General features: G+C 37.4%; 1 protein-coding gene and 1 long non-coding RNA gene across 2 annotated transcripts; one reads left to right on the top strand and one right to left on the bottom strand.

Moving 5' to 3' along the window:
* The first annotated feature begins 167 nt into the window (after positions 1–167).
* Positions 168–5,702, top strand: LOC114270662 (uncharacterized). Its single transcript, XR_014337498.1, has 2 exons — positions 168–318; positions 4,957–5,702. It is a non-coding gene; the product is annotated as an uncharacterized LOC114270662 (long non-coding RNA).
* Positions 5,703–6,842: 1,140 nt separating this feature from the next.
* Positions 6,843–10,343, bottom strand: LOC114270660 (sorbitol dehydrogenase). Its single transcript, XM_028212213.2, has 6 exons — positions 9,986–10,343; positions 9,551–9,618; positions 9,169–9,405; positions 7,972–8,262; positions 7,454–7,641; positions 6,843–7,247 (listed from the first exon to the last, which is right to left on the bottom strand). Exons 1-6 carry the CDS (start codon positions 10,110–10,112, stop codon positions 7,055–7,057), a joined length of 1,104 nt encoding a protein of 367 aa, XP_028068014.2. The 5' UTR covers positions 10,113–10,343; the 3' UTR covers positions 6,843–7,054.
* Between the last annotated feature and the right edge of the window lie 1,896 nt (positions 10,344–12,239).

The raw sequence follows: 12,239 nt of genomic DNA on the forward strand, positions 1-12,239 counted from the left end.
ATGCACTTTTAATTATATTATATTTTTAAATTATGACATTAATTTAATATATTTAATTATACTCATGTAATATTTGATTATAATTTTTTTTAATTATAATTTAAAAAATACAAAATTATATCATTTTTTTAATTATAAAATACATAAAACATAGCCTTTTCCGTATTTATAATTTACAAACAAACAATAATAATAATAATACTATTATGAAAAGGCAAACCCTCTCAACTCCAATGTACCTATTTCCCGTTTAGCAAGGATCAAGTGAAAGAGAGAAATGGAGCTCTAATGAAAACAGAGGATTCAGGGATTCCATAGGTAACAAACATCATATTTATTCATACCATTTCTTTTTAATTTGTGGGTTTTTGAACCAATTCTTATAGCTTTAATTGACCTAATTTTGTGGTTCTTATCTTGTTTGGTTCTCGCTTTATTCTACATATTCGACTACACTTCAAGGACTGTAACTTCCTGTTATGAACTGAAATGAAACTACAACATACACTTAATTATTCTTTTTGTTTTTACAATCTTGGGTCATTTAATTTGATGAATAAAGGGTTAAAAATGAGCTACAATCAAGGGATAGGTAAAATTTTCACCCAACAAGGATGAGCAAAACCCTTCATCAAATTTGGTGAAATTTTTAAGAAGAGTATGGATTGGAGATGATTTTCATTCATTAAAAAATGGGTTAAAACATGTTTTTAGGAAAAGTTTGGATTTTTGTCAAAAAGATTTGATGAAAAATAGACAGTGCGGGTTTGAGATTCTCTGAGACTGTAATTTCAATGCAATTAGAACCTTGTTCTCTGAATATTGTCATTTGTAGTTTGATCGTTTTGTTGGCTTTTTTGTTCAATTTTGCTTGGTTTGAACTCACATGGGTAGGGTACTGGTTAAGAGGCAAACTCTGGGACGAGCAGCAAACGCATTTTTGGGTTTGACTGTATCCGAACTTAACTGATACATGTAATTTGTGGGTTATTACAGTTATCAGGTTCTCTGCTATGGCGGGTCCAAAAGGCCTGCCTTGGGGAGCTTCTTTGTCATAAAAAAAGGGAAAATATCAAACAAGTCATATGTTTTCTCATGAAACTTCGTCTATTAACACTACTACGTTGAGAGGACTGATTCGTTGTCTTCTAGTGATCTTATTGTGGGGATATCATCACCCCATGTGAGGGGTGATTGTCCATGTGCTGCAAGAAGTGCAAAGCCAACAAAGGTGAGCTGGCCATGTGAAGCCAGCACACAAGAGAGCTGGCCATATGCAAGGCCAGCCTCTCCATCTCCATTGATTTGGTGTATAAATGGAGGCTAAGGAGAGAGAGTGAGAGAAGAGCAAGCCACAGAGAGTGAAATATGTGAGGCGGAGAGACCGTCTCCCTCGGTGTGAGCGAGGGAGACGGGAGAGTGGGTGAGTGAGGAGAGTGTAAGCTCCTCCTCTATTGTAATCTTTCTGTAATATTTCCATTGTTATAGTGATAACCGGCTACTCTCCCGTGGACGTAGGCATTGAGGCCGAACCACGTTAAATATTGTGTTTCCTTGAGTGTAGGTGTGTTTTTCTGTATGGAATAATTTCTATAAGGTCTTAGGCGGGATCCCAGATCCCAACAATTGGTATCAGAGCCTCGTTGGTGGCGTTTCGGAACAAAAACAGCGTGTTGTTTGAAACTGCCCAGAAATCAAGTTGCTCGAAATCAGGTTTTGAGCATACCAGGAGTAAGGGCTCGAGAAGAGGAGTCCAACCATATAAAGAAAACACCCAGAGGAGTCCCCACGCGCTCTTACGCGCCTCCTAAAGAAGGCGCGTGAGGCCCAGTCTCGGCACGCGCCTCCACGCGCCGTGAAGGCAGTCGGCGCGTCGACCCAGTCTCAGGCACGCGCCCCACGCGCGAATGAAGGAAGAAGACGAGTGGGGGAAGGCGCGTGTAAGACACGCGCGTGCCATGTCAGCATGCCACATCGTCAACACGTGGCGACACGTCAGCAAGGTTATGCCACGTGTCTGCCACGTCAACCAGAGGCAGGGAGGGATCCAGTGCTACGCGGCAATGGTGCAGCCGCAGGAGGAAGGATCCAGGGCTTCGCGGCTACGGTGTAGCCACAGATCTGAGGCGTACAAAATGTTTTGGCTAGATCGAAGCCATTTGGAGTCCGTTTTTGGTGATCCAATAGTGGTTTCCGACTATTTGGAGTATTCCGGACACATCAGTACGGTCAGATTTTGGAGACGGAGTTTCTGTAAAAGGAAGGCAGATTAAAGAGACGAACGGCATTAGGGGCAGCGGACGGAATATTCTGTTGGTACACGGAATATTCCCTGAACTTCTGAAAATTGCAATTTGGCCCAGAATTTTCAGAAAATTGTGGTGTGGCCCAGCTTTCGGGGATAGTTTTCAGTGAGGTCCCCGGAAATGCAGCGAAGGTTGGTCCTAGCTAAACGGACCGCTCCGGACGCAACCGCGAGGTCAGAATAGTGAAATTCTGAACGGTTTGGAAAGATTGTCAAAACATGGGTGTTTGTCATCTTCAATACTCGAAGGAAGGTTGCTGGATATTGTGGAACGCTGCGGATTCACTGAAGAGGTTAGAATGGGCAGATTCTGACCAGATTGGACAACCAGATACAGATTGAGATAGATCATTGAAGACCAGAGGAGATCAGGCTTGATCAAATGGCAAATCAAGGGAGATCAGGATTGGTCAGGGGTGATCAGAGGATTGCAATTATCTCCGGAGTTCGTTGGAGGATCTGGTTCAATCAAAAGAGAAGACCATTCATCGACGGATAGATGATTTGGCAACCAGTACAGGCTCAGGGAAATACTGTGGCTGTTGGAGCTACTGTATACGAGAAGGTACTAATGGTATGTGGACATGTAGAACAATAGTTGCAGAGGAGCATACTAAGCGCAGAAGTACAATTGCAGACGTGCAACAGTGCAAGGGTACGCTAGAGTGTCGTACAGAGGCGCGAGAAGAGTGTGCAGCAGCGGGTTGTTGACAGTTCACAGGAACTTCCAGACAGAGAAATTGAGACAGGTAAAACGCAAAAGTGCGTGCCAAGGAGTGGCAAGTCTTATTTCTCTATGGTGGTTTCTTTATTTCCATGGCAGCGGAGGATAGAGTTGATGCGGATCTCTCAGGCGAGCTCGACGCAGGGAGACCAGAAGCCATGGGTACGAGCACTATGCAAGGAATTGCATAGCTGACGATGCTTTGACAGATGGAGCTACTGTCAACCATCAATCTACTGGACAGCAAATCAGGGATTGCAAAGGCACAGACAACAAGCGTATGTGGAAACGCCAGGAGGTTGTTCAGAAGTGCAGAGGGCAAAGGCTGAAAGTTCAAAGGAAAAGCTCCGAGCAAAGAAGACAGAGGATGTTGATGAGATAAACAACGAGTTTTCTATTGCTCCAATGACTGGTCCTGCGAGGTAATGCATGACAGTCAAGGGCATCCCAGCAGGGGGTGCAGGACATCCAATCAGGGGGTGTCGGATATCTTGGTTGCGCAAGTTCAAGCATAGCAGGTATAGACATCCGAGACAGAAAGCGTGGAAGAGATCTGTAGGAGATAGGAGCAGCGGTTCTCTCCAAATCAGAGAGTGGTGTGAGTTGAGTTGAGGATGTAGGATTCCCTCCTCCTCTTGTATCTCTGGTGTATTATCTCTAGCTTTCAAGGGATGCAGCGTCTCAGTGAGGAGATGCAAACTGTGCTGAAATTTGGGCGTGACAAGATTACCAACAGTGTGTGCAGTGGATCACCTCACATGGGTTGAGGGGGTGATTTGTGGGGATATCATCACCCCATGTGAGGGGTGATTGTCCATGTGCTGCAAGAAGTGCAAAGCCAACAAAGGTGAGCTGGCCATGTGAAGCCAGCACACAAGAGAGCTGGCCATATGCAAGGCCAGTCTCTCCATCTCCATTGATTTGGTGTATAAATGGAGGCTAAGGAGAGAGAGTGAGAGAAGAGCAAGCCACAGAGAGTGAAATATGTGAGGCGGAGAGACCGTCTCCCTCGGTGTGAGCGAGGGAGACGGGAGAGTGGGTGAGTGAGGAGAGTGTGAGCTCCTCCTCTATTGTAATCTTTCTGTAATATTTCCATTGTTATAGTGATAACCGGCTACTCTCCCGTGGACGTAGGCATTGAGGCCGAACCACGTTAAATATTGTGTCTCCTTGAGTGTGGGTGTGTTTTTCTGCATGGAATAATTTCTATAAGGTCTTGGGCGGGATCCCAGATCCCAACACTTATTACCTTTATATTATAGCAGATTTGAACTCAAGAGTGCTTTCAAGGGGGCTTAGTTCCCTTTATTTCTTGTCCTTGACCGGGTGAATGACAACCAATTCTTAAAGCATTGTATTGAATGTTAGGTAGGGTTATCAATATTTGCTTATATTTACTTTTTCTAGCTTTGTGGATATGGTTTGGATAGGGTTGCAGGACGTTATACCATGCAAGTATGCATTCAAACTAATATTATTCTTCACATCATCGTCATAATATTGTTAGCATTCTGAACTCTTAATTGCTTGTCATTTGAATTATGACATTTCACAATTTAGTCTGTTAAAGGCTTGTTTCTTGTTTGATCCCCAATGGAGTAGAAATATCTAGGAAGCACAGGTGTGAATACTGTGTTTTTTGGTCCTATAGTGATCGGCTATGCAATGGGGTAGTCCTGCCCCTACTCATAACCCCCAACTTGGGGTGAAAACAGGATCCAATTCGTACCACTTTACCAGTTAAGGATTGCATGATTATATTGAGCAGAATAGCAGGTGCTTCACAACATATTAGTTTATTGCATTTTTTTTTTCTATATATATATATATTACAAAGTTGTTTTATCCAATTGCTTCTCTATCTATTGTGTCCTTGTGGGGAACTTGCATCTATGGGCTGAAATCCTTGTTCATTTCTTTCTTCCAGGAAAGCATTCTACAATCTCTGATTGATACCAGTCTTCAATGGCACATCCATTGAGTTTAACTTCTACAGGCCTCCTCAAATATGGCTTAATTCCTGGAACCACGATTTCACACAAAAAAGATGGGACATATGCTTTAAGATCATCAGGGTTATTATTTAGCATCCGAGCTGTGCAAGACAATGACAGGCCTCGACGACTGGTTGATTTCATTCGTCTTGTGCCAGAGAAATCAAGGAATTACTTTACAAGTCCTTCAAGGAGAGCACTTTTTGGGGGAATCGCATTATTGGGTGGTTTTTATGTGGCACAGACAATCTCTCTGTCGTTTGGAGCGTTGGGAGTCAATGATGTGATTGCTGCGATTGTGTGTGTTCTCCTTACGGAGTATGTGACTAAGTTCTATTATAGCCGGCCAAAGGTGACTTTCCCCATTGCTCTTCTAAACAATTTCAAGATGGGTTTCACTTATGGTCTCTTCATTGATGCTTTTAAACTTGCCAGTTGAATTAAAACCATCCAATCGGTTTGTTGTTCTTGGTCAACATGCTATCTGTGGGATCTTTGATCTGCCATGGTTTCTTTTTATTAAGATTTGATTTTGTCTGCGTTTTTTGCACATGTCTATATTGTAGATCCTGCCTCTCTTTCCCTTTCAGCTATATGCTTGTGGCATTGTATGGGCTGGCATTACTATTATCTGAACAGTGTACTGTTGCAATGGAAACAGAAATCTTGTTCACATAAATCTTTCATATTTATATTTTTATATAGTTACATACATACATAGAAATCAATTGTTGCCTTTCCATACTTGTCACTCTTCTATTTACAGCAAATACTGTGACCACGGCAAATGATCAATAATTATGTTTACTGAAATTTAGAAGACATGTATCATTTCCTATGCGTGATCTCACTTCCAAAAGTATTGTCATTTGGGGCATTCATGGCCGTTAATTTGTTGTCTTTATGGTAATGTAAACATGTGTACAGCATGGGCGGTCTTTTTTGTGTATTTAACATAGCAGATTGAGAAACATGAAGCAAGTGCTCGGAATTTTGAACTCTCTTGGCTTGATCCTGACGGCAGCAACTGCCCTCAGTGGCATTGGCTCTGCATATCATAGTTTGTGTTGGTATTGTGTTTCATACCATTGTGTTGACTGATCCCAGTTGATTGCTTGCTGTCCATAAAATGCATACAGTTTTGGTTAGTGGTTGGACCGGTTCAATGACTATGAATTAGCAAATTTTAAAACCTTTGACTCTTTCTTGATCTAATGTGGAGAGGGTGTGTTTGTTTTACCTTTTGCGACTTGTTTAGGAATGATCAATTCATCGGACCAGGCTCCTTGCAAAGTATTGTGTGATCAAATGTGGATTTCTAGTAACCTCGCTTGCTCAGGCCATCGTTGCTTGAGTTTGAGCAGTGTTTGACAATATAGGGATTGCTAGTAATGCAACAAACAAATTTCAGGTGCACCGGCATGAAAGTACCATGGCTTTCTTGCAACTGTATGCTACTGTCAGCAACCACCTCTTCTGTTTATGTTATTTCAGGTTGGATCTTCCCTGATACCACGCTTTGACAGTGGTGTTGGTTAATTTGGATGACGATACAATAAGGTACAGGTTGCATTGCACCCCAACAAACCACCCTCAGTCCATGCACACACCTTAACTGCAAAAATTTTTGGGACAAGATAGAACCTTCGTCCCAGTACGAAGCTTTTTCCTCTGAGTTTCAACCTTGTTGGCTATTTCAACAGTCATGACTATAAGTAGTTTACAAATTTATTTATTTTTAGTCAATAGATAATTGCGTGCTGGAATGACCACCAAGAGGGGTAGAGGGGTAGAAAGTGAAGGGCACAATGGACTCTGATTGAAAAAATACACAAGCATTCTAGCAGATTTCATCAAACATTATACAAATATCGATTTAACATGCAAAAATTTGAAGCAACAAGAGTAAATGAGTAATACTGCCATTAGAACTTTTTTACAAACCATATCAAACTTCATGGTTGAGATAATTATTCATTACTTAAACTCCTTCCAAACTTCATATACTGACATTTCTCTCATTTCAAGACTCTACAGATTAAACATGACTTTGATGGCGCTACCACCGCGAGCACTAGTTTCAAAGGCTTCTTCAACCTCCTTCTGCGAGAACCCAAATCGGTGAGTTATTAAGGGCTTCACATCAATCTTACCGCTCCTCAGAAATTCAATGCACAGAGGCCACGTGTTCTTGTAGCGGAAGATGCCAATCACATCAACCTCCCTGAAATTCACCCCAGAAGTAAAAATCAAAAACCCATTACTATAAAAATTATACCCCCCCCCCCAAAAAAAAAATAAAAATAAATAAATAAAAAAAATAAATAAATAACAAAAAATTTTAAATTAATCTTTCGAAGATAAAATTTTCACCGACTTGGAATGATTTCCAAGGGCCAAATTTAGAGCTATAATCGTAACTGACACTACCTTGCAGCAGCTGGAGTGAGTGGGACAGTCATTTCAGTATGACCCATTCCAACAAGGCAAACTTTGCCGCCTGGACAAGTGGCGCTCAGAGCGGTTGACATGGTTTTGCTAAAGCCAGCACAATCAAAGGTCACATCCACTCCAGCCCCCATCGCTTTATGAATTTGTCCTACTTCTTCATCTACATCCTGCAAAGCAATTCTGTTAAGAAATGGCAAATGGGGAACCATAATTGCTGCAGTTCATTGTATGACCTATTTTACTTGATTAAGACTTAAGACTAACTTGGTCTGCTTAGTTTTGTAAAAGTTTAAAAATGGCACTGGATAAATGTCCTTGAGTTTGTATGTAACTAAAAGTACAAGTGCACCAGAGTAGCTCAAAATGTTGCCAAGAATCATTACTGATATCATACATCAGTTAGAACTATATATAAGCAAAAGCAAACATATTTGGTTTTGAAGAGAGAAGCATATGTATGAAAAAAGAAGTATTTTTTTCCAAAATGAGGAGTATACCTGCATATTTATTGAAACTTTCACAATTTCATCTGCACCAAGTTCCTTAGCAACCGAGAGGCGGTAATCATTTACATCCACAACGACAATTCTGGGAGCACCAAAAGCCCGTGCAGCGAGCATTGTAACCAGACCTATGGGACCCGCTCCCATGATCAATACATTGGTCTGTGGACCCACGTTAGCACGGCGACAAGCATGAACACCAACACTGAGTGGCTCACACATTGCTCCTTCCTCCAAGCTCACATTGTCAGGCAGCTTAAAACATAGGTCTGCCGGATGCACCACCTGTTTTAGGAAACTCCGCCTTCTAGTTATCAAATCCAATAATTCATACTAAGACTGAATCTATGAAGCACCGAAACTTTTATCGTATCTGTGTCGAATATACGGATACTTTGAGAACACACTACATGATGTGTTCTCCTATTTAATTAATTTATTTTCAGAAGACACGCCAAGAACACACTAAGAACATGTCAAATTGTCTTTTTTCCTATTTTATTTAGTGTTTTTAATGAATATTGAATGTTTATTATTTTTTTGTTAGATTTAAATACTTAATAAATCATACATTAAAAAAAGATATAAACGGTAAGTGTTTATTTAAAAGTGTTTTAAAAAAAATAGAATTAGAGTTACTTTTTATTAATATTGATTATTTGTAGATGTTATATTAATCTAGATAGCAAATAAAAATATATGAAAACATATTTTATTACCGTGTTCCCGTCGTGTCCGTGTTTCTATTTTTTTAAAATCGGTATGTCCCGTGTCTAATTTGTATTCGTGTCCGTGCTTCTTAAGACTAAATATAGGGCTGCGAAAACAAACCAAGCTACTCAAACTCGATTTGTGTTTTGCTGGTTTGAGACCGGCTTGTTTCATAAGCAAGTCATACTTGAACAACCTATTACTTCGTTCGATAAGAATATATGCACTCTAAAAAATCAAACAACTTGTGCTTGGCTCTGTTCAATTCGTTCACGATTAACTCGTTATATAAACAAGCTAAATTTAAACACGTTTTGAAACTCGTTTAGTTGATCCAAGCCAAGCTTGAACAATCAACTACTTGGCTTGTTTGCAGCCCTAAAAAATGCAATACAGTGAACATAAATCAAAACCTAATCAATATTATCGACTGATCATAATATCGACAGAACTATTAGGCTATTGAGAAATTTCACAAACCTGATTGGCAAGAGAACCGTGAACAGGAGGGGTTGCGAAAAACTTCATCTCAGGGCATAGATTGTATTGACCTTCTTTGCAATAATCACATCGCCAACAACTGATGCCAGGCTCCAAAGCCACACGATCGCCAGGCACCAACGATTTCACGTCACTCCCAACTTCTTCTATGATCCCCGCACACTCGTGCCCAATTACCATCGGCTCTTTAACCTCAAAGCCTGCACATCTAAATTTCTGAAATTTTTGCAAAACATTAGCCACAAGGATTCAGTGAAACATTTCACCAAACACCAAACCCACTATTAATCTTTTCCCTTTTCATAATCTATCTCATTCACAAACATGAAATTTTTTGATGAATAGTTAATAAGGCCTTCACCTTGAGGTAGTGAACATCACTCCCACAGATACCAACAGCTTTCATTCTGACTCTAACATCAAATGGACCTAAAATTTATGAAGAACAGAGATCAAAACAGAGGTTCATCTAGCAAAACACATTAAAAGCAATAAACTACAAAGAAAATTAGTATAAAAAAAAATTAAAATTAATATTGATTGACTAACATACCATGCCCCAAACTACAAGTGAAATGAGTAAAATAAGAAATTAAGAATAGATATCAATCTAAGTAAACATCACGAAAGGCTATAAATAAATTACAAAGAATAGCAAAGATATTGAGAGTTTGAAGCATAGTAAGCAACATATAACAAAGGCTAATAATTAGTGGAACAAGAAAAGAAAAGAAATGGTTTTAAGAATCAATAAAAGAACAAACATGAGAAGGAAATTAAGAGGAAAGATAGGAACCAAGAGGAGGGAGTTTGAAAGGCTGGATTTTGAGGGTGTTGATGCTGACAAGCCAAGCTGCCATGTTCTCTTCTTCACCATCTTTGACATCCTCACCACCACCACGAGACATCCCTCCCTTACCCATCTGCTCTTTCTCTCTCTAAATTATGTCTTCACTCTGAATTTCTCTTCCTCAAGCTGTTCAAGCGAGCTTATCAGCACAGTGAGACTTATTATTAATTTTTTTTTTAGAAATTAAAAAAAAAAAAATTATACCATATTCCTCTAAAGTTATGCTATTTTCTTACTTAATTATAATTAATTTTTTCTTTAATTTTGATATTATTTTAAGGGAGACTTATTTATAAGTCATTTTTCAGACACTTATGGTAGATTAAGTCCTGTGTAATTTATTATATAGTCTCAAGTCCTATTTAGATAGGAATGCATTCCACAAGATTCTACAGAAACGAAACGTGACGTGACACTTACATAAACGTAACGTAACGTGATACCTACATAAACGTAACGTAACGTGACACCTATATAAACAAAACGTAACGTGACACTTACATAAACATAACGTAATGTGTCACGTTATGTTTCGCAAATTCAATTGAGTTTTTGTTTTTTTAAATTGAATGTGAAAATGTTGCTGGTTTATGTTGGCGTTACGTTACGTTTCATATAAATATAATCTATGGCAACAGTCAATTTCATTGAATGTTGCCATAGATCATAGGTGTCACGTTACGTTTATGTAGATGTCACGTTACGTTACGTTTATATAGATATGATTTATGGTAACATTCAATTTCCTATATATGATTTTACTATTATTTATTATTTTAACAACTAATATTGAAGGTAAATGTGTCAACAAATTTTTCACAGTACTTATAGAAATATAACTTTTTTAGTAGGACCATATGTAGCATAGATCTCCCTAATAGAACTTATAAATAATTTTTCCTTATTTTAATTATAACTGATAAATTTTTAATTATATTTCATATTATGTTTAGTTATAATTTTTTTTTTAATTATGATTATAAAATTAAAATTATATATATATTTTGAGTTGTAGTGCATAGCGTTTCCTACAGATAAGCTTTAATATATAGTATGGTAAAAATATATGTGAAGAAAGATTTGAAGAAGACAATGAGATAATCAAAGCATGAATAGGACTGGTGGGCTGAGGATAAGCTCTTACTTTATTGTATACAAAAATGTTAGTCCTAAAAATTTTATTAAAAATTTTATCAAATATTTTATATAGGTGTGAAATTTATATGAGATTTATATTGTATAGATCTCACATTTATGTAAGACATTTAGTAAAATTTTTAGAATCTTTAACATTACTCATATAAAAAAATGTTAGACCCCAAAAATTTTACTAAAAATTCTATTAAATGTCTCACATGGGTGTGGGACCTACATGAGACTCGTGGTCACATACTCATGTGAGATATTTGATAGAATTTTTGAAATTTCTAATATTACTCGTATACAAAAATATTTGAGATTCCAAAAATTTTATTAAATGTCTTATATGAGTGTGAGACTCACATTGTGTAGGTCTCACATCCATATAAAATATTTAATAAAACTTTTAAAATAATTTTTAAAATTTTTAACATTACTGTATTTTATATTCTTTCATGTTTATCGGCTAATTGATTCTCATTCAATTTGCTCTTGTCATCACATTTTTTTTAAAAATCTATAATAATGCCCCATCCCTTTCAATAAATATAGTTATATACTCCCCCCCCCCCCCCCCTTTTTGGGCAAAGGAAAAACTTAGGAATTTTTTTTTAAAAAAAAATCATGATTTGAGTCTTCTATCAAAATAAATTATGAAATTTTAAATTTATCAATTTAAATTTAAATTTTTTAATTCATTTTTAATTTAAATTATCTATTTATTTTCATTAAGTAAAAATGTTAAAAATGTATATTTTAGTCAATAAATTCAATAAAAATATATATTTTAGAAATTTTTCATATATTTATATTGAATTTAATGACTAAATTATTATATTTTCGTCAATTTTACTTAACAAAAATATTGAAGATAAATTAAAATATTAATATTTAAATTTATAAAATTAAAAATTTATTTTATTATAAGATTCAAATCGAAAGATTCCTTTTGTAATTTTCCAGAACTTTATTACTCATTAGCAGTACAATAATGCCCTATCTCTCTCACATTTTTTTATTATTATTTAAGTGATTAATAGTTGATTCGTGTAATACACGT

The sequence above is a fragment of the Camellia sinensis genome, chromosome 8 (assembly GCF_055761805.1).
Source record: "Camellia sinensis isolate YWXY chromosome 8, ASM5576180v1, whole genome shotgun sequence".
NCBI classification, from domain to species: domain Eukaryota; kingdom Viridiplantae; phylum Streptophyta; class Magnoliopsida; order Ericales; family Theaceae; genus Camellia; species Camellia sinensis.

Excerpts from the sequence above, each read along its gene's own strand:
- LOC114270660 (XM_028212213.2), bottom strand. The coding sequence starts at position 10,112 with ATGGGTAAGGGAGGGATGTCTCGTGGTGGTGGTGAGGATGTCAAAGAT. Across the intron at positions 8,263-9,168 it reads ACGGTTCTCTTGCCAATCAG|GTGGTGCATCCGGCAGACCT; the intron begins GTTTGTGAAATT and ends TTCCTAAAACAG. Across the intron at positions 7,642-7,971 it reads AAGTTTCAATAAATATGCAG|GATGTAGATGAAGAAGTAGG; the intron begins GTATACTCCTCA and ends ATTGCTTTGCAG.